The 24,385-nt window shown below is 36.3% G+C and overlaps 2 protein-coding genes across 2 annotated transcripts; both read right to left on the reverse strand.

Annotated features, from left to right (window-relative positions):
• Window positions 1-8,938: 8,938 nt before the first annotated feature.
• Window positions 8,939-14,423, reverse strand: LOC116248032 (amino acid permease 8-like). The gene is made up of 6 exons (XM_031620601.2): window positions 14,152-14,423; window positions 13,173-13,406; window positions 12,723-12,816; window positions 11,598-11,958; window positions 10,601-10,828; window positions 8,939-9,640 (listed from the first exon to the last, which is right to left on the reverse strand). The coding sequence occupies exons 1-6, from the start codon at window positions 14,207-14,209 to the stop codon at window positions 9,212-9,214; spliced, it is 1,404 nt and encodes a 467-aa protein (XP_031476461.1). The 5' UTR covers window positions 14,210-14,423; the 3' UTR covers window positions 8,939-9,211.
• Window positions 14,424-19,091: 4,668 nt separating this feature from the next.
• On the reverse strand, window positions 19,092-24,179 carry LOC116250518 (adenylate kinase, chloroplastic). Its single transcript, XM_031624199.1, has 7 exons — window positions 23,937-24,179; window positions 22,326-22,421; window positions 21,393-21,521; window positions 21,181-21,315; window positions 20,255-20,401; window positions 19,888-19,962; window positions 19,092-19,440 (listed from the first exon to the last, which is right to left on the reverse strand). The coding sequence occupies exons 1-7, from the start codon at window positions 24,135-24,137 to the stop codon at window positions 19,321-19,323; spliced, it is 903 nt and encodes a 300-aa protein (XP_031480059.1). The 5' UTR covers window positions 24,138-24,179; the 3' UTR covers window positions 19,092-19,320.
• Window positions 24,180-24,385: the final 206 nt, after the last annotated feature.

Genomic DNA, 24,385 nt, shown 5'->3' on the forward strand with positions numbered 1-24,385 from the left:
TATGTAAAGTGTTTAAAGAGTTCGAAATGATTTTAGATATATCTTTGAGTAAATTTAAAAAGGAAAACAAAAACAAAAAGAGATGGAAGAAATGGGTACCTAGGATTGCATCCACAGCTTCCACGTAATTGGAGTTTCTTCTGTCATGGTACCTGTAGCAGTCACAGAGGAGGGTAGCTGTGTAATAGGTGACCCAGGCAAAAGCCAGGAGCACGGCAGGGCCGACGACCCAGCCCAGTTGAGCCACACTCCATGGCAGTGCAAGCACCCCTGAACCTATCACTGCCGTTATTATGTGAGTAGTTGCTGTCCACACCGTCCCTGTCACATACCCACTCAAATTAGGCTTCATCTTACAGAACTAAAGGAGGAAAAGAATAAGAACCCATACAATCATGATTTTAGAAAGAGAGGGAGAGAGTACATGAAAAAAGTACATACAATTGAGAGAGAGAGAGAGAGATTTAAAGTACCAAAGGAAAAGCTAGAAGAAACCATGCAAACATGTTTATGTGTGTGTGTGTGTGAGAGAGAGAGAGAGAGAGAGAGAGAGAGTTACATGGAAACAAGCGACTTTACAAGGACAACACCATGAAAAAACTTGAGCAACATTTTCTATGCTGGTACTTGGATTTGTGGTCATGTAACTAAGCTAGATCATTATAGTTGTATTAAAGTTGTTTCCAACAACCGGACTTGGTGCCACACATGAGTAGATGAGTGTGCCTTAAAAAGGGCAGATTATCATGTCATACCTTAGGATGTTTGGTTCCATATCTAAGAATGTGAGGAATCTTGGAGGATTTATGAAGAGTGTCATTAAGCGATTGGCTATCAAGGTTCTTAAGAGGGTAGGTTGTGGCATCTGCAAAACCAGGAGCAAAAGCCTAATGTAAGAGTGAGACGGGTTGTTACAGCTAAACACTGAACACGTGTTGTTATGAACAAGCTGAGTCTTGGCGCTAGTAGAAACCAACTCATGATACTACAATTTGAACACCCATTTTTTAATGTGGAGAGTCAAGGTTTGAGACGCCAGATCAGCTTTGGCACTCTCCAAGTAACAAGGTGAAAGCTTAAAAGAATGTAAACTTCATGCAAAGACTACTACCTTCACAATGAACATTTCATTTCATTGCACTCATATGGAGCATACCTTGATGGAGATAAGAGAGACTTACCAATTCTAACATGGTCATCACCTTCTTGCAGTTCACCTTCTTCAATGTTCATTGGATGTACATTATTCATTATCAATGCATCACACACACTTTATCTTTTGCTATCTCTCTATAATTCCTTATGCATTGTGAATAAAGAAAATTAAGCAGGATTTATAACCATGCTGCTACAATTTTTGCAAAAAATGCTTCATGAGTAGGAGCATGCTCTCCATTGGGAAGTATTAAAAGTCTTATTATTTCTCAAAACATTAAGGAAGGGTATCCACCTAATGAAGGAAGCAAGAAATTTTGAGGAGACGGTCACAAATATAGTGCAGATGAAGATGGCAACAAGAGCAACAGTCAAGTTAATTATGTAAATGAGATATCTACTACCATAGATGAAACTATTGTTGCAAGTAAAGATGGTAAGAGTGGTGGTCACACATGGCAACAATAAGTTCAATTTTTTTATGACAAAAATACAATAAATGGCATGAAACATTCTAGAAAGATGTGATACTTACAACTAAACAGGAAGGTGTGTCCCTAATGAAGAAGGGTGTCTTAAGGCAGATTTCTTGCTTTAAAATCCTAGAAATGAGTTTGTTTGTAAATCCATCAGATTTCCTTAGTTTTAAAACAATTTTTCACTGAAATTTTTGACTTTCTTCTGAATCAAAGTTGTGGTGCCTTTTCTAGTCGATTTAAGTTTCATCTTGAGTTAAACCACATAATTGTATTTTCTTCTTTTCTTCTAATCACTTCACTTTTCTTTAACATCAAGGGGAACAGTTATATAATTTTTCGATTGATTTACAAATGCTAGCATTTCCAAAATTTGGGCTGTGACATATGCCTTAACACATCTTTCTTTATTAGTGGCAATACTTTATGATAAACATTTATTTTCTACCTGATTTCATACCATTTATTGTTTTATTATCATGAAATATATGAGCTATCCTTGCTATTTATAACCTTTTTATCATGATAGTTGTAGCCACTTTTTCTTTTTTCTACCTTCATTTACAATGGTGGTTCTATCTCCAAAAGTAGGCAAGTGATTTGAGTAATTATCTTTGCTGTTACTTTTCTTTCTACGTTTATTAGCAAAGGCAGTTCACTTATTTGAATGACCATCTTCTCAAGATTTTCCTTGCTTTCATTGGTGGAGTTTCATTCTTCAATGTTTTTAGAAATATTAAAACAATTAATACTCTTTTGAGCCTCTCCTATAGGCCGAGTTTGAATAAGAAAATGAAACTGGTCCTTAGTAAAAATTTAAGATTTATATTGGTAAGATCAAATGTGGAATTTGGTTATAAATAGTCTATTGATCATCAGTTCATGAGTATAGTGAAAATCAATTTGAAAGTGCTTCGACTTGTTATAAAGCACAAGTTTTGCAATCATATGGAGGACACTAATGTTGTTATCACAAAATAGAATTAGAATTGTGTTGACTCATATTCCAATATCCTTTAACAAAAATTGGTTTTGATTTAATTCAATAGCTCTTGATGCCATTGCACAATCTTTTGCACTTCAACTTTGATTTTATCACATATTTTTGCTTCTAATTAATGATTCAAGACATACAATTTGCATGCACCAAGAAAGTTGCAAAAAATTGGTTGTGGATATGTGTCTCATGACATCCAGCCCAATATGAATAAGAGAATGTACTTAGTTTCAAAGTACTTTAGATGTAATATGAAGTCCCATATCAATCTTGCGTTTGATATCCTAAGTATTTCCTCAATAGCTTGATAATGACTTTGAATAGGTTGATACATAAATTAGTCACATACTTGAGAACTAAGAGATTTCTGGTTGAGTGACGGTGAGATATTATAACAAGCCAATGTCTTTTTTATATAAAGTATGATCATTAAACAATTTGTCCTATTGAACTTGAACTCCTATATTTGAACTTGTAATGGGGTTGGATGACTTGCAATCTGCCATTTAAACTTTTTCAAGAACTTTCTTACCATATTTGACTTGACATACGAAAACATTTGCATGGTTACAAGAAGCTTCAATACGTAGAAAATATTCGAGTTTGCCAAAATGTTGATGGGAAACTCTAGGCAAAGTTTGTCAATCAACATTTTCAAGGTTGAAGAATAATTTCAAATTAAAATCATATCATCAACATATACGAGAAAAATGCCTTGATAAGATGAAAAACATAGATAGCAAACTTATAATGGCCCACAAGCTTGGAACTAAATTCAGCCTACTTAACACAAGCCTTAGAAGAATGTGCACCTTAATTTAATAATCGTGTTCAATTTTGAGAGCATCCTCATATCCTAATGGTTGGCTCATCTAAACTTCTTGGCTCATCTAAACTTCTCCTTGAATGGTGATGAAAAAATGCATTCTTATACAAGCTGTTTTATATCCCATTTGTAAATCACAAAACTGAAAAACAACACAAATATTAACATGATGTATAATTAATGAAAAATGTCATGAAAATATAGTCCTTTTTCGTTGAAAACTTGAGCAACAAGGTGGGCTTTTAACTTATCAAGATATCCTTCATATTTTAACTTAGCTTTGAAGACCCATTAATGATCATATAACATTTTTCTTAAAATAATAGAAATGAGTATACAAATGTTAATTTTCGGAAGAGCCTTTATTTCATTGACTGTAACACTCTTCCGTCTAGGATGTAGATATTATGAGTAGCTAGATAGACTAGGTTGTCAATTAAATGTTTTGGTCTATAAATTTGAGTATTGTTAGGATAGTTGTTTGCATCCCCAAAAATTTCAGTTGGTTTTGGGATGCTTCAGAAAAATGAGTTTTTATTTTGAAAATGATAAAAGAAAAGGACTCGCCTGTTGGTACGATGATCGACCGTTCCCGGTGCCTTTACTAGGGGTAATCAACCTGAGGGCTATGTTTATTATCGATGCATTTCACTTTGGCTTGAACATCTTTTCCATTCTATATGCAGTGTAGAAAAATGTTAAAAGTTTGATGTTTCAAACTTTTGAAAAGGTTCTTGAAGAATCATTTGAGAATGTGAAATATTTTAGGGAAAACTACAATTAGAAAGTATTTGTAAAAATCATTTGGAAAGCTTGTGAAATAATTTTGAAGTCATTTTATTGTTCTCTTAAGACTTTAAGTATGTTTGAGATTTTGCTCCAATTCGACTACTACTTGACTAGAGCTCCATCTCATCTTGTTTAAATTTTTTTGGAAATGTGCTTATGATTATAAGTTGTATTAAGTGAGGGTGAATGCATGAATCCATTGATCCTATATGATTGTAAAGGAAAATCATTCATTCCTACCATAACATTCATCTAAGGGCATTTTTAACATAACATACATCTAAGATTTTTGTTTTGATAACTATCGTATATAAAAAGGAAAAGTTTTTGAAAATGGATTAGGGTTATAGACCATCAAGTATGAATCCAATATTTGGGACATTACTTGATTTTTTGTCTTAATGAAGTCGGTAAGTAAAAGACCATGAGAAAATGTTTTAGAATAATGAAAGAAATGCAATATTCTTATAAAAAGAAAGAGAGAGAAATAGAGAAAGAGAGAATGAGATTTCAAAGATCACTAAATGGAAGATTTGAAACAAGAAGAAATATATATTCTTTATATGTATGTATAAATGTTTGTATAAGCTTTCAAAAATGAAGTTTAACTTAAAATAGAAAGGGAAAGAAAAAAAAAGATATATATATATATATATATATATATATATATATATATATATATATATTATAAGAAATTTGTAGAAGATATCTATCCTGAAGAGACAAACAAAAGGTTCTAGAGAGAGAAAATAAAACACATGTATATATGAGTTCATATGTATATGCAAATTTGTATAATAAAATGTGGAAACATAGAGAGAAAAAGATAAAAAGAATCATTATATGTGCATATATGTATATAACATGTATATATGTACGTGTCTTTATGAGATTCAAAATCAATATATGACTCAAAATAACTGACTTCAAGTTTGATGTAGGCCGGAGGGAAGTTTGGACTCATGCTAGGGATCTTTCAAAAATGTTTTGGAAAGTATGATTTCAATTTTTTATATATATAAACACAAGACATGGTTATTTTGTTTGTTACAAGAGAATATGCTTCTTCTACATTGGGTATGGAAGAAGATCAAGCTACACGATAAAATGCTCATTAGAGTTCTTAATAGGGTGATTAAAAAGGAAACTAGCGCTAAATGACATGAAAATGCATATTAACATGTACATATTCGTGGAAGAAAGGAAGAGTGAGAATAGGAGAAGCAAAACAAGACTATATTCAAGAAATGAGATGACATGATTCAAACATAAAATGAAATATCAATTCATCTTCTCATACTCCCGGTGCACGTAAGAATAGCCTCTTGACTCTAAAATAGAGATTTTAGAGATATCTTGTATGGCCATAGAAAAATAAAAAAGAAGAAAATAAGGGAAAGAAAGGATGATTGCAATACCTCTAATGAATGATTTTGGGAGAAAATGATCACCCTTTGCTTGAAATGATTTTAAACTCACCTTGAATGAAACTCCAAGATGATGAAGATGAGACTTCCAAGAGATTTTCATGCTTCATTGAAGAGTTGTAGTTTGATAAAGCTTGCTCCAAGTTGGAGAAGAAGAAAAGAATGAAAAGGAAAGAAGAGAAAGAAAATGGAAGAAGATTGCTAAAAACTCTAGGTTCTCAAGTGAAAATGCAGTAGAGCTTCTCCAAATGCTAACTCATGCTTAAGAGGGAGGATAATAAGGGTTTTTATAGAGAGTTTTGGAGCCAAAACTCAACATTTGAATTTTTTTGAATTTCACAATATTTTCATCTAAATTTCAAATAATTTTGAATTTTTTTTTTTAAAATAGGTTTTAACTAAGTGGGATTGACCATTAGCCTTGCAAACATCCTTTTTGTGGGTAGGGCTAATGCCCACCCTAGAAGGTCCAAAACTGCTCCCAAGGGGTGGTTTTCTACCGCGTAGGCTTAGTCCTGGCGCTGTTGTGAGCCAGGCACAACAGCGCCCGGTGCTGGGAAAGTGTGCTCGCACAGTGTTGCATGCGATCGCCTAATGTGATCGCCCTACACGATCGTAGAATGCGATCGTGCACGCACACGTTGCGCGACACACGGTCTCGTGACTGCGTGTCGGGGGGCTCAAAAAACCCTTTTTTAATTTTTTTTATTTTTAAGTTAAATAAAATGATATTAAAGTGAATAAAATAAGATAAAATTACCAAAAAACCCCTTTTTTTACTTAAAATATGTAGAAAACCGATTTTTTCATTATAAAAGAGTGATCGGCTTCGTTTTGAGCTTCAGAAACATATTTTGGTGTGAGGACAAAGCATAAAATGAGGAAGAGGTCTATGCACGCGAGCGTGGCGCTTATAGCACCAGACTTTGTCGTTTTGAACTCGAATTGAATTTCAGGTTTGAAACGCTTTATTTGGATCAGAATTGCGGCTTAAAATTCATTTTAGATTGAATAGCTGCAAATTTATTTTGGGTCTAGGATTAAATCCAAATACAGTATTTTTTGAAAAATTTGGGGTGATAACAATAGTACATATAGATTAGGTTTATATTTTTTGTTACTTTGAATAGATTTTGTATATGTTGTCTCTTGCTAGTTGCAAATTAGCTACTTTCTATATTTTTTTCATTGGAAAAATCAGCATTGTCTTGAGGCATGAATGCTATATCCAAGAGTAAAACCTGTAAACTAAGCTCTCTCATTATCATTAGTTTGAAATTAATCCTTAGCATGGATATAAGTTGAGACCAAGAAGTGAGGCAGATAGCGCAATTCAAGCACTCGTATATTTTCATCCAGTAGAAAGATGACAAAGGACACCTCAGTCTCAATAGTGTCATGACATCAGTCAAATTTTTTACTATGGGTAGGGACACTATCTTCTTCATGACATGCAAGTTGGCCTGAAATAAAGAATTTTCCGACGAATTGAAATCAGATGGCCGCTAGATGTTTTGGATGAAAAATATGTAAAAATTATTGCTAAAAACATCATGCAACATAAACAATAGCAATAGTTTACATGATAGCAACGGTTTCTAGTTTCAATGAAATGAGATTTTTAAAGGCCTCGTGCGGGCTAGTGCCTACACCAGCTACATTGTAGCTTCGCCATTGCCTGTGTTATATAACAAGTTTAAAGCATATTCAAACTCATTTCCCTTATATTCATGACAGGGTGTCACAAAGGCAACTCATTAAACAAGGGGCATTACATATAAAATTTTAAGGGGCACCAATATGTAAATGAGAAAAATTGCTAAAAAATATCAGTATAAAATAACATATTTTTTTGCAATCCGTGTGGACAATTGCCCACACATGGCCCACATTTGCCTCAGCACCTAGTTACATAGTTTACATATGTCTAGTTGATAATGAAGAAGAGTACTATGTTTCTTGCAAACTAGAGTATAGGGATGTCAACTCATCCAATTGGATTGGATGTAATTTTACTATATCCAATTTATCCGAGATTCACATAATTGAATTCAAATAAGAATGGAAAAAAGTCTTACACCGTAACCAAAACTGGCTTATAAATTGGGAAACTAAGTATGAATCCCAATCCAACTTTTCAATATTTGACTTTTAAATATGAAATCTGAATCCAAGCCCAATCCAACTTTTAAATTCACAAAGAATGGTTTGGATTCCATTTAAATGCTAATTTTGAGTAAATCCATATTCTGAACCCAAAATACCTGAATCTTATACAAGTTTGACAATGAAAATGATATAAAAATAGTGTTGGTTTTGATTATACATCCAAATTTTAAGAAAAAAAGAGATTCCAAGAATTCCAATAGAGTAGGTTCATTGTGTTGAAGAAAGTCCTCATTCAACACATCCCCAGAGAGTCAAAGGTTTTAGACGATTCACTGAAAGCAGCTAATAGGAAAGGCAATATTGAACGCAAAAATATGAAAACATAGAGGAAATAATGTTTAATTGACAATGAAAGATAAAAAGAAGTGCCAAAGAATCACCAATCTGTTCACGCATATGGAAGGCTCGAAAGTATTTGCAGCCTTCCTCCAAATTTTTTCATTTTCTAATTTACAAAAAGATGCAAACTTCATAACATGAGATCAGCAGATACATGGACAATGATGAACAAAATGAAGTGAATAGAAACTAATAGAATGGACAAATGATGAACAGGAAGAAATGATGGCAAATATGGTAGACATAAAGGAGAAAAAATTACACGAAATTTCTTGAAACTGGCTTCAATAGAAATAAAGAACATGTTCATGAACTATTTTATTAATTAGTTCAAGTAAAAAGTTTGCTCATTGAACAATTACGTAACACAGTCTGTTTAATTAACTATTAAATAACATAGATAACTTAATTGAATAAAGCTTGATCAGAGATTTATCAAATCTTCTACTAACTTATATCCAAAAAGCTATTTCAACGATCAGATATTTAAAATGAGAACCTCCAGCATCGTTCAATCCACAAGGCGGAAAATGTTTTGATGGCAATTGACTGTTATTAACGAAAAAAGAATTGCAATTATTCATGGGCATTTTGAAAAAACAAAAAAACCGAGCACTTAAATTTGATTGATTTGTTTATTTATTCATTAGTTAATATGGTAAAAGATTTTCCAAACAACCTGCAGCTTGTTATGGAACATGAAGCAGGACCTCCCTCTGTCTCTCTCTGATATCTTTCTTTTCCAAGTTGAACAATCATGTTTACTCAACCAAAAGTAAAATTTTCATTTGAAGAGTTTAGAGTTTAGACACGCATAACTTTCTTTTCATGTCATATTTTCCACGTTCAAGAAAGCATCCACTAAAAATTTAGTATTCAATGGACTTCAAGCCCTCAACATCTCTTGAAAATGCAACTAAAATGCTTTACTGGACAGAACTTTGAATCACAAGAATCCCTCGAATCAAGCACCATGATACACCATACTACCAAGTCAGAACAGAGTTGCAGAAGCTTCAGGAGGCTTGGATCTCTAGTAATAGCTCTTAAAAGGAGCAGAATGCTTGAGGCTATCCAGTAGACCCGCTACTGACCCAACAGCTGCAAGTAAGGAGACAACCAAGGTGACCATGCTCAAAATCTGCAACCTGTACCACTCGAATGTCCCCATCTTGATCTTCTCTCGAGCTATGTACATTGATACTGGGAACCTCACTGTCAATGGCCAAAAGATGATGGCTCCAAGCAATCCCATGATTGCATTGAAAAATGGCAGGATCATGGCCACAACTGTCATAAGCATAACAATAAATGTGCGGATGGTCAGCCTCGCCAGCGTAAACTGTACGCAAGTTTTAGTACCTGGCAAATTGATCTTGTAAAGCTTGCTCGAGATGCTTGATCTAGGCCAAGTTGATGCTACCCACTTCTCCAACAGAGCAAAAACTGGTTGACCAAATACCTGCAGGTTCCATTAGCAAATGATGCTGCATTACGAAGCTTAGGTATCTAGGAAATCTTTGAAAATGTGCCTTAAGTTGCGACTATTAATGAAAAATGTGCGTAATTTCACATATTTCTGTTTTCCTTTAGAAGACAATGAGTTTCCTTCTTTTAATTCTGTCGGTAGACATAAACTCAATTTATTATTTGACTACCTTTCAAATTCTGAACACATGTATTCGGAGTTCCATTCAGGAAAGACGACTATTCTTCAAAAGGTTTCAATTCCTAAATTTTTTTCACTGTTCCTTGAGAAATACATACAGCTGCTATGGACATGGTAAAAAGGGTGCACATCAATGTTCTGAATATAATAAGAAGTGGACCTAATTTTCTGCGTATACAAGAGGAGACCTACTATAAATAACCATCAGTTAAATTATTATAAGGAGTACAGGCTGCCGTGATTAAGTAGCTTTACACTTAAAATCAACATTGCAAGGGTTAATCCAAGTTAGATAGACAGAGTTGTGTTGCCATAACAAAGCATAAAATTGTGTGTTCTTATCAAGTTTAAAGACTTAAAGGCGGGTGAAATAATCTATTATCACTTACTTCGTTGAAAATTTACTTCATAATGCATCAGTGGGATGAAATTTGTGATTTATGTAAGCTGTTTTGAAAGTAAAATGCAAAGAACCACTTTTCTTGGCAGCCAGCAGTACTCAGTAGACAATCAAACAGCACAACAAAGTAAAATTTCTGCTCCACAAAGCCATGACAGAACTCAGTTACATCTTTTATGTATTATGTGTGCAAATAAGATTACTACTTCATTGAGGAATGCTTTAATACTGTCAACATGAGGGAGATAACTGATTTCTAGAAACACTATTCATTTATTAGATAGCATACCACCATATCAAGGATCAACAAGTTAGTTATTATATTTTGTACTGGAAGTGGGTGAAATCTTTACCTGGTAAGCACCAACAAGATGGATGACAATGCAGATGTTGCCAATGTCAACTAGCCAGTATGGTTCATAGAAACCGAAGCCAGTAAGAAAGTTTCCTGGGGAAGAATTTCCAAAGGCGGCATAGCCTATGCAGCCCAGAGTTACATAAAAAACTGATGTTGCACCTATCCCATAGAGGGTAGCTTTCTTCATGGATTGATTCTCAGGTGGGGGTGATCTCAGCGTATCCTACATCCAACAAAAAATTTCACTGCGCTGTGCTGTATATTCTCTAGACGTGGTTTGTGAGGATTGAACTCAAACAGAAACAGAACTCTCGTACATGCTGTATCAAATCTAAAAGTCCAAGCATATGACTAGTGTTGCTTAAACTTGATGTGCATTTGCCCAATATATACATTACATAAACATGGAGGCAATGATGAAACAGATTATAATCATCAATCAGACATGGTGAAGATCCTTCTCTGTTCCTTGGATACCAGTGAAATTTGAATCCAGGGCATCAAGGTGAAAAGTCAAATTGACAGTCCACCTCTGCATAATAGATAAAAAAATCAACATATTTCTTCTAAGTCTATACATATCCAAAAAAACAAGCCATGCCTCATCCCACTGATAATACAAAATCAAAGATAAACGAAGTTCTTGAAACTAAACGGAGCTCACAAACTAGCAGCAAAGTCTTACTGGTATGTGATTGCACTTATTCTGTTGAGGTGCTTGTTTATGGTTAGATTGTGAGTGTCAGGGTCCTACAAGATTTGGATTTGGATACCAAGAGCGACATAAGAATGCAGCTGAAATTTGTACGGAGTTGATTCTAGCGAATTCAATTTTCTATAATTGGCACTACTCCAGTCCGATTTTCCACAATTTCAGACCCCAGTTAATGCTTTTCCTAAAAGGTAATATCTCCTCAGTAATATATTATAACTCTAATGATTTCTATCCTGTCATTAACAAAAGAGAAAAACCAGCAGGTTGTAAAGCATACCTGTATTTCAACCAGCAGAGGAGCAAATGTGTATGCAAAAGCAATGTTTCCCAAGGCTTGGAAGGCATTCCATGTCTTTGTTGCTGCAGTAACACCATTGGAGCCAACCCCAACTCCAGTTAAAGTTCCTTTGAGGTTGCCATCGCCTGCAACTTTCGCAATGCAAAGGCCAAGGCCAATGAGAGAGTATGCAAATGACATGATTGCAGCAATAACTGATAGTACTGTGACCTTCTCCAGGTTAGGAAGTTGAGCCAGTATGACCTCAACCAACCCAAAAATTATCATATAGGAGTTTCCAGACATCCGGCAATTTGCTTTGTGGCCATGTTTATGTAAACAGTTGGATTTCTTCACTGCCCTGTTTGCAACTCAAGAAAACCACGGTATTCATATTAGCTTGTTCCATAATTTCAGTCTGTGTCTGTGGATGCATTTCCATTGTGATGAAGCTAAGCCGTTAAAATATGTAAGTAAAGCATGACATGTGAAAGCAAATAGCCAGAAATCCTTCATCTGTTGTTTCTATGGATGAAACATCAACAGACACACACACACATACACACAGCGTATTTCATTCTTATTTTTATCCAGAATAGTTCCTCCTGCAACAGTAAATATGGCATTCAGATCAATTTTTTTATAGTATAATTTTTCAGATAGGTCTTGCCTTTTGATTTATATCCAACTCATCCACGAAACAAGTCTGAAACTACCTTCCTACAGAAAATGGCAGTTCCCTGCCAAATGCCTCTAATAGTAGATAATTCAGGGAATGAAGCTGTTGTGATTAAGGAAATGGCAGGATAAATTTGTAAGAAGGGAGGATGGATGTCAATTTATAAGATACTGTAAAAAGTGAACTAGCACTACTATCTTTTATCAGTTATGTCCTAAAGACGCATTTTGGTGATCTCAGTGGCCAATTAATGAAATAAAAAACAACTAAAATCGTGACATTTTTCAGTACGAAAATAATTATTACTAGGACCAAGAAACCACATCGCATACATATATATAAATATATAGGCGCTACGCTAAAAATGCAGTTGAAGATAAAACACTTTGAGATATGCAACTCGAAGAAATTGGAAGCAAAGAGGGAGGGATGAAATAAATGCTCACATCATACTAGTAGCGGTTGTGATAGTGTATCCGATCATGGCCCCCCATAGATTTGCTTGCTGAGCAACTCCACATAGCAGCTTTTGCTTTCCCCCTGCCAATCCAATGGAAGGAAGACAAACATTTCTCTTCTTTGGTAAAAGAAAGCCTTAATGCCTAGTGAAAAACTGTTCTTTGTTCAGTGAATTTCCATATAAATTTGGGGCACATTTACCAGCAAGCAACTGAAAGAGGATTGATGGGCAACGATGCAGGACGTTTTCACCACCCATTAAGTAAAAAACTTGATGAAAATCTTTGACTTTATTTTTATTTTTCCGTTTCTAAATAATTCCAATAAATGTTAAACAGTATCCAAGCTTTCGGCCAACACCGAACGCTTGATATGTCTTTGAGGAGGTTCTAAACAAGGAGACAAGAAAAGCATAAAATGGAGGAAATGGGTGGTACCTAGGATTGCACTCACAGCCTCCATGTAATTAGAATTTCTCCGGCCAGTGGTCTTGTCGGGGCACCTGTAGCAGTCGCATAGGAGGATGGCTGTGTAGTAGGTGACCCAGGCAAAGGCCAGAAGAACGAGAGGGCCGATGACCCAACCCAGCTGAGCCACACTCCACGGCAGAGCAAGCACCCCTGCCCCTATCACTGCCGTTATTATGTGAGCAGTTGCTGTCCAGACCGTCCCTGTCACATCCCCACTCAAATCAAGCTTCAAATACGTACAGAAAGCAAAGAGAGTAACGGAAGAGACATTGTAATAGTTGTGTGTTAAATAAAAAAATACTAGAAGAAACCACACAAAGATTGCTCAATAGCGCTTGGACCACCTGGCTTGACAATGAAAACACCATGAAAAGGCGGAAACAGCATTTTCTCCGAAGTTGGTACCAGATTTATGGTCTTTTATTGTGTTCCTGTTGCCATTTTTCTAACTATTTTCGGCAGTGCTTGTAATGTATTCTTTTAACTTGTTCCTGTTAATAGTGTGTGTTTTTCCCGTTCCTGCTTGCACGCTCAGGCTCACTTTGGTCTCTTAGTCGGTGCATAAGTTTTGAAACACCACACTTTTCAGCAGGTTGTCTCTAGCAGAAAGATCATCATGGTGTCGTTACAGGCGACTTGTTTGTTTAGTGGAAAACCAAACCTTCTCAGTTGAGACCATGGCTGCCAAACACTGAAACAGGAGTTGTCATGAGTGGGTCTGAATCCTGGAGCAGTCGGGACCAATTCATAATATGTGACCAAGGCCATTTTGGAATGTGAGGATCAGTCCGGGTTCGAGCCACTAGGTCCACTCTGGGATTCTCCAAGTAACAAGGAGGAGAAATAAGCCTTGAAGAATCTAAACCTCACACAAAAACCAGTACTCTCACTTCATTTTGCCCCCACAGTTGTGAGCTTATGTTAACGAAGAAGAGATCACACTTACCGGTTCTGGCATGGTCGTCATCTTCATGCACTTCACTTAGACTCTCCACACTGTCCATGCTCTTTCCCTCTATATCATCTATCTTCTCTCTCTTTCTCTCTACGACTCCTTACGCACTGAGAATGAAAATGAAGCAGGATTTATAACGATTCTGCTGAAGCCTAAAGAAGAAAAGGCATGGAAGGCGTGCATGCAGTCTTTGCTGAGAAAAGTTTCACGAGCAGAAGCAAGCTCTCCATTGGGAAGACCTTCCGCCCCCCACGCATTTAACACCATTTTGGTAACAACGAAGTGATTTGTCTCTCCCTCTCTTTCTCTGTATTCCGCCTCCCACGCATTCAACCTTATTTATTTGAAAAATATAAATGTTAAATTTGAGTTGCTCAGGCAGATTGAAGACTAAGTTTTTCGCCGTGTTAATAGTTTAACGAGTTTTACGGAGTTCGTTTAAACGAGGGTCTGGGTTATGTCTGGACTTGACGTGTCGCAACTGCCTACTTAACAATTACACATTTAAGACAAGTTTCAAACGGCTTCGATGAATTAAACCGAAGTTAACATTTAAAAGTTAAAAAGAAACAATTCTATAGAGCAGAACTTGAGCTCGATGTTGTAGTTGAGTTTGATTCAATCTCAGTTTCACCTCAAAGGTTTACAAGTTAAACTAACTTGAACTATTTAGTTCAATCCATAATTGTACTAGGCGGCAAGGTGATTCACCTTGTTTAAGTCATAATTGTACTAGGCAGCAAAGTGATCCACATCTTTTAAAGATTCGTATTTGAATTTTGAAGAGATCACTGCAGTCTATTTCTGAACCATAAAAAACCTCAAAACATACTAATGGCCTCTCTTAAAAGCAGTGGAAGTGAAAGGAACCACTCACTTAAAAAAAAGGAACTTAACTCTACTTCTTTGTCACATTGATTAGACAATTGATACAATGCATATTGTTAATGTTGCTTTGAAGATCATACTTATAAAAAATAATCAATCAATAATCTACTCTAAAGGGTCTATTTTTTTCCTCACATTTTTTTTATACATAAAGTTAGAAATTAGCTTGTGCCGTTTTGGATTTCCTTCTCCTACTCAATCTTTAGGACCATTTTTTCAAATTCATCATGAGCATATTCAAGAATTTTTCATCTCTGTCTTGTTAGTGTTGTCAAATTGATGCCTACCCTTATTAGTTCTTCAACTTGTTAAGAAAAATTCAATTTGATTGCTACATTTCAAGCCGGCCAAAGGCTTCATCTTCTTGCTGTGTTCCATGCAGATGCTTTGTCTCTCTGCGGCTGCCACGTGTCCTCGTGCATGTCATGGCCTGCCGTTAGCGGCGTGCAGCTTTGCGTGGAAACCGCTGGCGGTTTAATTACCCGAACTCGGGCGGTGGACACGGCCGGCGTTGAGACTGATACGTGGCAGAAGCTTGTTTTGATTGGCTCTTATGATGTTAAACTCGATTGATAATCTCGCCAAGTATTCAAAAAGATTCAGGAAGAATGAGGAATAGAATAAATTTTAAAATCCAAAAAGATTCTAATTTTTCCTTTTTTTTAACTAAAATTTAAAAGGTGAAAAGAAAGAAAAGAAGAAGATTAAAGAGAAACTAATGACTTTGGACCTTATCAATAATAAGGAATTTGATGCGATATGGCCAACTCCGAGCTGGTTGACTCCTTCACAACTCTCTTTAAAAAATATTTTGTTTTTCTTTTTTGTTCTTGCCTTTTAAAAGGTTATTAAAGGTAATTTGGTCATTTAGCACCGTAGCAGAAAACTTGCTTTTATTTCTTTGTGCAGTTTTTTGAGCATTGGGGTGAGAATTGAGAAATGATGAGATGAGAAAAAGTAAGTCCTTTCAGAAAATAAAAGATAAAAAGTAGAAATTTTGAAAATCTAAAAAATAGTTTTTTTTTTATGGATCAAGTGGTTAAAATGTCCTTCCAATTTTTTAAAAAAGCGTTTGATATACTCGAAATCATGGAATTTTAGAATCAAAATATTTATTTTTTAGGAAATTTAAATTATTAAAGAAGCATTGTATTTTGTTTCTGTAATTAAAAAAATTTAAAACATCAAATTCTGATTCATTCCAATTTGAAGAGAAAGTGTGATTATAAAATTTTCAAATTAAAATTTCAAACCATCAAACACCTTTTTAGTGCATGCATAAAATTAGGCATTGTGAGGGTAAGTTTTTGGGTAAACCAGGTTTAGTTTGCAAAATTAAGCTTTGGGCCCAGCTCATATATTTTAGGTTGAGTTGTGTACTAGTCAGGATCTGAGTCAGAAATTTTTTTATGAAGAGAGCCGAATTAAAGTTCCTAAATTTTGACTGTGGCTGAAATATAATTTTTTAAAATTTTTATATAAAACAAGTAAAATTTTTTAAAATTTACATGTAATTTTTTTTTAAAAATTAAAGTAGGACCAAACTCATACGGCCCCTCCTTGGCTATGTCTTTGGTAATAGTGGCCAACCTGACCTGATAACACATACATAATCTCTTTCTCTCTCTTTCTATATATATATATATAACTATTTATTTATAAGATTTTCACGTCATCTTGTGATTTACCGCGACAGGCCGAATATGTCGCAAAAAGTTCTCTATACACAAGCTGGTGTCGATAGCAACAACTTTCCTGTCACCTGACGTGAGCTTGTGAATGTCACCAAGCTGGAGGGACGTTATGAGTTACAATCTCAAGGTTGTCAATTCCTCTCTTGGTTATAAGATATGATAGTTGAACATGAATTTCCATAGAATGCGATACAGTGAGAAGTATTTTCTTTCTCTGTTGGTGTAACTTACGAAGCAAGTGTGCACTAGGCGTGCTTGACTTCTTGTGCTAAAGGATGAATCGTTTTTCTTTGCTTTTCCCTTTGCAAACGTCTTCATGTTCCCAACTGAAAAGATGGCTTTTTCTTTAATCTCTGACGCTTTTGCAAACGTCTTCATCTTCGCCAATGACAAGATGGCTTTCTTGACGATAGTTTCGCGTACCTTTCAAGGAAAAGCAACAACAGTGTGGGCCGTTTTGCATGACACCTGCAAACCGAAGTCTCAAAACCAATTGTCGTTTTTAACCAGATTTAATTTTCTTTGTCTTTGTTTTGAATTTAAGTAGATGTGCCGCAGTTTGCTTGACAGATTTACTGCTCTCTACCCAAATCCCGAAGCAGCTCTAAACCCGGAAGGCAAGAGGAAAGAAGGAGATGCTTCGACCTCTTCAAAGCTAATGCCCCGACAACTTAAGCCTCACAAGCTAAATACCAAAGGTCTAGTGCTCATGGAATGAAATGATAGGGCAATTGAGACTTGATTTGTTGCTTTTTTTTTTTTTTTTGAGTCTTGGCTTGCAAGTCCCCAGAGGGCTTCATCTAGAACCTAAACCTTTGATTCCAGTCTTTTCACCTTTGGTGGTAATTAGGTTTGTGATGTATGCGTTTTTGTTTTTCAAGTGTGAAATGTTGAAGCATGTGATTGATTTTCTTCCCCAAAGACATCGCCAGTCTCCATTTCAAACTGTCGTGCATCAACTCGCTATACTAAAGAAAGAACTGATAAGCAAGTTGCATCATAGTAGGGGTGTCGTGTTAAAGCACCGAAAGCAAGCCTAGTATCCTAAGGGATATGGAAATGATGGGGGGTCTTGGTTCTCAGGTGAGTGGTAAGATGAAATGCTTCGCTTACGCACCTAGAAACATTTGAATCCTCTTTCATTGGCGCTCTCTAGGTCTCATTGGTATTTGAAGCACTTCAATTTTTATACCCCTTTTGATTTTTTATTTCTCTGCCTCATTTGTGCTTGAAATACATTTTATTCACCTGGTTGATGGTGATTTTGCAAAATTCAACGAATTTCATATGAAGTTATTGGAAAAAGTCCTTTTGTCTAAGCCTGTTGAAGACATGAGGGCTAATCTTGTTACGAGTTTAACTGCTTGTGCTCTACGTCGTTGAAACGATTATAATTGGCCTGCTGATTCGAATTGGATTGAAGGAAACATGATAACAAAAAATTGGGGTGCTGACGATTGATTAATTTTTCTCTGTGACTAATTGCTATCCATGTTCAATTGGTTAAATCTTACAATAAATCATCATTTAATTCGTACTCATATTTTTAAAAATGTTTGTTCCAATGTTATATTTTTATTTTAATATTCAATTAAAACTTCTAATTTTGCGTCTTTTAGATAGATAAGAGCTCTGAATCTTTGGCATAAATAAATCACTTCACAGAGTAAATCACAACATTGCCCTTTTCTTTGATTTAGAAGGGAGGGGAGACTGGGAAGGGAAGGACTCCCTGTGCTACAAAAGAGGGGCCGTGCCGCATCTGACACTTAAGTTGAAGTGCCGTGGAACGGCACTCTAAGGTACCAAAAAGAGGTCCTGTACCCTAGGAGGACTTCGGCCGTCAGCCGGATGGTAGACCTCCTCCGCTCACCGGGCAAGTAGCCTTCACTTGTGCAGGCTGGTGGTGCTCTGTCACACAGGAGGGAGGTTTCAAGCCATGGTCATACACTGTCTGGCTTTAGTGCCTTGGGCCCCTCAACCAAAAATTTACATTCTCCACCTGAGAGATTAAGAATTCACTGATTTCTTATATTCACCTACCAAACTTTGTTCATTATGGACTATTAACATGAATTCTGCTCTGCAACTTGTTCTCATCCTTTTGTGTTTTTTTTAAGTAACTGTTTTACTCCCATCCTCATCCGAGTGAATAGATCCTCATCGGCTTATAATGTTTCCTGTGTCCCTTTTTATTTACCATTTTAATGATTATCTTTAGATTTCCTTCAGACTTCTCTTTGTTGTTCATGTTGATCTGCTGTAGACTACCAATACAGCAGCATTTGCACGTTTTCTCATTTGGTTGCTATTTGAAAAGCTGATACAAACAGAAAGATAAACAACACATGAAAAATCAAGTTTATAGTAATATCACCTGATAAATCATGACCACCCCGGAAAGACATGTTCATCGGCTTTGAGCGGGGAAAGAGAGAGATTTTCTGCTCTCAATTGTTCATTTCATCAAGGATCAGCTATTGAAGTCAGTATTGTAATTGAGAGACTGTGACGTTAACTTCCGAATTTCACAAAGTCTCGTACTTGAATATACACAAATATTTTCAAATGGTGCTTATTATGATGCCATACCAGATGCTATATTTGCAGATTCCGCCATTCGATTCTGTTCTACAAGCCTGGTGAGAGCTGCATCGATCTCTGAAAATACTCTATCTATCGGTCCATCCCCGTCAACCTGCAGGATTTGGCAAGTTAAGCAGCTGTTGTATATGCGCAGAAACCTCGTTCAGTGACTGTTTGACAATATAAATTATATGACAGCTGTATAACATGGACACAGCAAAAAGGAAAGAAGGTTTGCCATTCCTTGGGAAATTCACATTAAGAACAGTATAAAGAAGGACAGGCATGAGAGTACATGGTCTGTGGCTATGTGTTTCACACTCGATTAAAAAGAAACTGGAAAACCGGCCCGCATGAATGGGTGAACAAATTCAAACCAATACCACCTTTCAGAAAAGAGAAAATTGGCGGGTGAACAAATTCAAACCAATACCACCTTTCAGAAAAGAGAAAATTGGCGAAAAAGAAGCAAGGAATATTTTTGAGAGTATTACAAGATAGAGAGGGCACAAATGCTTCTGGTGACAAAAGATTGTTTTAAAGAAGCCCCAAAAGTTACCTTCACCAGTATATCCTTGTATGTTGAAAGTACAGCCTCAACGTTCCCGTGATGAGTTTGCAGCCGTAATTTTACCTTAACAACCAAACAGCAACACATTAATGGTATATGAGATCACCTTAAACCAATAACTTAGCATTCTAAACCTAAACATCAGCAATTGCCTGAACGATTTTCATATATCACTTGTCGTTTGAATTATATCACAGAAAAAGAACACTTGATCACTTTGTCAAAAGAACATCCTCGTTAACTGGATGCAGAGCTCTCTATGAAGGAGCTGCATTGTTTGCAAAAGGAAAATGTAATAACAAAACCACTGTCTAGCTTACAGGATACATGCAATGTAATCCATATGAGCTCCTACCTTCTCTTCAGTATCGTCAAACCGCTGAGTAAGCCTTTCCGCTATTTCTTGGGTCTCAGGTGGAGAATACTTTAAGTGGTAGATTTTCCCAGTGACAGGGTCAAGCCTCCTACCAACCACTCTCTCGACAAGTATTTCCTCTGGAACCTGCCAAACACCATGAAAAAAGAAACAAAAGAAAGATGACTACACATACTATTCATATTCATTAAGACAACTGCAAAATCAACAAACAAACAGTTGAACGTCATGTCAATGCATGGGAGCCAGGAGTACAGGGAAGGCTCAGATTCAACACCCAAAGTTTACTTTTTTAACATGCTCTGAAGATCCATGTTCACTTTTCCTCTCTCTCTTCCTCTGTGACATAAATATATAAATTGGTGTTTTATCTGACAATCATTTATAGTATGGTTTGCTCTTCCTAAAAAAAATTATCCTCTTAAAAGAATGTTATTTCCCTCACTAATCAATTTAATCATCTGATTCTAAAGAAAAATGTGATATTGTCTAAACAACAAGCTACCTTTTCCTCTAAATTGTACAGTAGTTTTGACTTTCTAATAAATGATGATCAAGATGTCCTAGAATAGGCACTCTCCATTCTCCACACAAGATCAGATTAGAATAGACATGAAGGATATGACACATAAGTCATTTTACATATATCTTGGGAAGCCTATGAGGGCTCATTTATTAAAGAATGTGGAAGCATTTCTTTTGTAATGGTTTTGCAGTTGAATCCATGGTCCGTTGATGAAATAATTATATTGGTTAATGTCATAAAAAGATTTCTATGTGAATGATTGACAAAAAAGACAATGTCTTATACTGTTTCGACTTCATAGTTTCTAATTAAGATACAAAAATGCTGTGCAAATAAACGCTATGACATGAAAAATTTGTGACAGATGAAGGTTGCTTACATCTAAAAGAAGAAAAATATCAGGCCTGATCTTAAGGTCTTCAAGGGCTATTGCCTGAGAGATGCTCCTGGGATATCCATCCAAAAGCCATCCATTCTCCAGGGCATCGCGCTGTAAGAGGCGATCCTTCACCATCTAGACATAAAAATGGAGACCTTATGCAATAAAAGTCATAAAATGACATACCAAGGTAAACAAAGCACTAAATGTACCATGACAACAATATCATTTGGCACCAGTTGCCCTTTTTCCATGTATTGTTTGGCCTCCTTTCCTTTCTCTGTGTCAGCTGCAACTTCTGCTCTTAGCAAGTCCCCAGCAGCAATGTGCACCAACCCATACTGCATTTAAAAGAATACTTTATTCAATTTTTGTTGTGCTCATCAATGTAAAAGGACAAAAAGGATTCAAGAATACAGATATAAAAAACCTGTGCACACAAAACTTGAAAGTGAAACAGATATCAGAAAGAGTCTATATCTGAGAAATTGCAAAGAACAACTTGACCAGGCATATTAATTCAGGAACCTTCTGATTGGCAAGCCATTCAGAAACTCGACCCGTGTTGTATACAAAGTCTTAAATCAGCTGCATCTTCACACTTCATAAAATAGGGCACCATCTTTTGTTCATTTATACAAGGACCTGTACTCTTTTATCCTTTTCAAATAGTATTTTATATTACATTCATAGTCTTAGAGCAAAAAAAATGCACACATAGGAGGAAAAGAAGACTAATTCTTCGTGATGAAACTTCTATGGCAGTTATGTTGGATTGTTGGTACTGTTTGTAGGAAAAAGTGCCATGGTTGAAAAACTTGGGATATTTCTCCAGGAAATGATGCATCTCAACATGTCAAACTAACAAAAAAAGAATGTTCCAGCAATGGGAAGAGAACAACTTAATTGTAATGAAAAAAATAGAAAAACTATGACACTAGAGAACATCTCTCGTCCTGACTTTTTGGTAACAGAATCAAAGGTATGAAACTCAGTTGATGGTAGTTATGTTGTTGATTATTCTGCTGTAATTGATAAGCTACAGAGAAGCTCTGGTACCATTTTGTATCTTCAATAGTTCATTTACATATGCACTTCAAAGCAATAAGACATACATGGGGAAATAGGAAAAGCAAACAACTCACTTTCTTGACTATAAGCTCACATTGTGTCCCTTTCCCTGATGCTGGAGCACCAGCTATCATAACCTTCAAAGGCTCATTCTTCTTTGAAGCAACAATCTAGAAGAGATGTCAAATAATGAGGAATGTTAGTGCCAGATGATACACACAAGCCAACATAAATGAAACAAGAAACAGGTGGGGACTGGAGAGGAAAATGGTTATTTACTTAACGCCATAGCATAGGTAGACTTTTTGATCTAACTATCGATTTGCTTGAGGAATAAGCTGAAAACCTCAAAAAAATCATCATAAAGTGAAAAACTATAAAATTTAAGAGAAAAAGGAAAAGTACTGGATAAGATCTAGGAAACAAAAACAAGTAACAAATCACCTTAAATTTATACATATCTACACTCCCAACTTAACAATGAAGGATGAAGCAATAAAATATGACACTTAAACCATGTGACAAGTGACAACTGAAGCCTCATAGATACGACTGAGTACTGACAAAAGTAACATAACAAATAGAAGCAAAGCCTTCATTACCTCTTTGCACGGTTAAAAACCATAAGTCAACTCCCATTTTTCCAGAAAGTCCTTTCATTAATTTTGTTTCTAAACCAACACCCGGAAGTTTATGTGCTTGTAGGATTTCCAAGAATTTTATTCTCTCATAGCCACTGCTCGTTCCCCAATTCCCAAAAGTAACGAAAAAAAGAGAAAAGCATGAGGACATTCTGAAGAATCTAATTGCAGATAGTTAGGCTACCTTCATTAGTATCATTACTTCAAAAAATGTTGGAACTTTTACTTATTCCACAGCACCTGCTGTTCCTTTTTTCTTCAACCAAAGAAATGGTGACGTTTTTAACTACCGCTTCAGAGTATGCTGACAATGAAAATCTCATGCCTCTGCAGGGAACCGGCAATGTGCATGTCCTGAACTGGAAAAGTTTCTTGTGAAGTGCCATCAAGGGTTGCATCACTACAGAATGAACTAGCTAATGTACAGTATTATCTTGATCTCAACATTTCCCGCTAATGTACATTAAACTAATTGTCTAATGTAGCTTACTCTTAGATCCATTGCGTTTTCTCTTAGCCATGATGTGGAAGGAAAAGAGATACGACAGGACGAACCGCATAATCTATTATGCATCAGGTGCCTATTAATTTGTAGATACTTAAGGACATGAAGAAGAGATACAAAATGAGTTCATAGAAGAATCATCTCTATCATGGATCACAATGGTAAATAAACATGGAACCAGATTGACAGCACAGCACAACCACAGATAACACACACACACACTCTCTCTCTTTCATGCACAAACAAAAAAAATCTGCAATCAGCACCCAGTAGGCAACTAATGCAACAATATTGGCGTCAAGTTTCGGCCAGTTCACTGACTTTCTCCAAACACCACCTTTAAAAAACAGTTTGATTAAACAGAGAAAAGCGCGCAAAGTTCACACAGACACTCAATTTCAACAGGAAATTGGAAAAGGGGAGACGATCAAAATCGCAGGGAAACCCCCATCTGTGAAGGCATATCACTACAAAAGAAGGAAAAAAGAAAAAACCACATTCACAGAAACAAAAACTAAGTAAGCAATTTCGCGTCTTACCGGCACTGGTGCCGCCCGGCAGACTCCGACGCTCTGCGAATTTAGAGAGACGCGAGAGAAATTCTCACTGAGGTTGAAGGAAATCCTGGACGAGTCGGAATTCTGACTGTGAAGCGCGAGGCTTTTGCCAGAGGGAGAAGAGCGAGAGGGAAATTGGGTCGAGGGCTTCGAGCTCAGAGAAAAATTGCTCACGTTCGCCATTGCCGTGGCCCCTGAACCACACAGGGAGAGAGAGGGAGATGATGGCATGGAAGGGCATAGACGTTGCGTATAAGGGGACGACGGGCATCGCACCGTTCTCCCATGCACGTCCTCGTTGGACCGTCCATCTTCCCGATGGACGGCTGTCAGTTCCAGAAAACTTAATGGTGGTGGGCCCCATTATGCCGACTCATTCCAACTTCCGACCTTTCGTTTTTTTGCCTCCAAAATGATCCCTCGTTTATGAA

The sequence above is a fragment of the Nymphaea colorata genome, chromosome 1 (genome assembly GCF_008831285.2).
Source record: "Nymphaea colorata isolate Beijing-Zhang1983 chromosome 1, ASM883128v2, whole genome shotgun sequence".
Classification (NCBI taxonomy): Eukaryota; Viridiplantae; Streptophyta; class Magnoliopsida; order Nymphaeales; family Nymphaeaceae; genus Nymphaea; species Nymphaea colorata.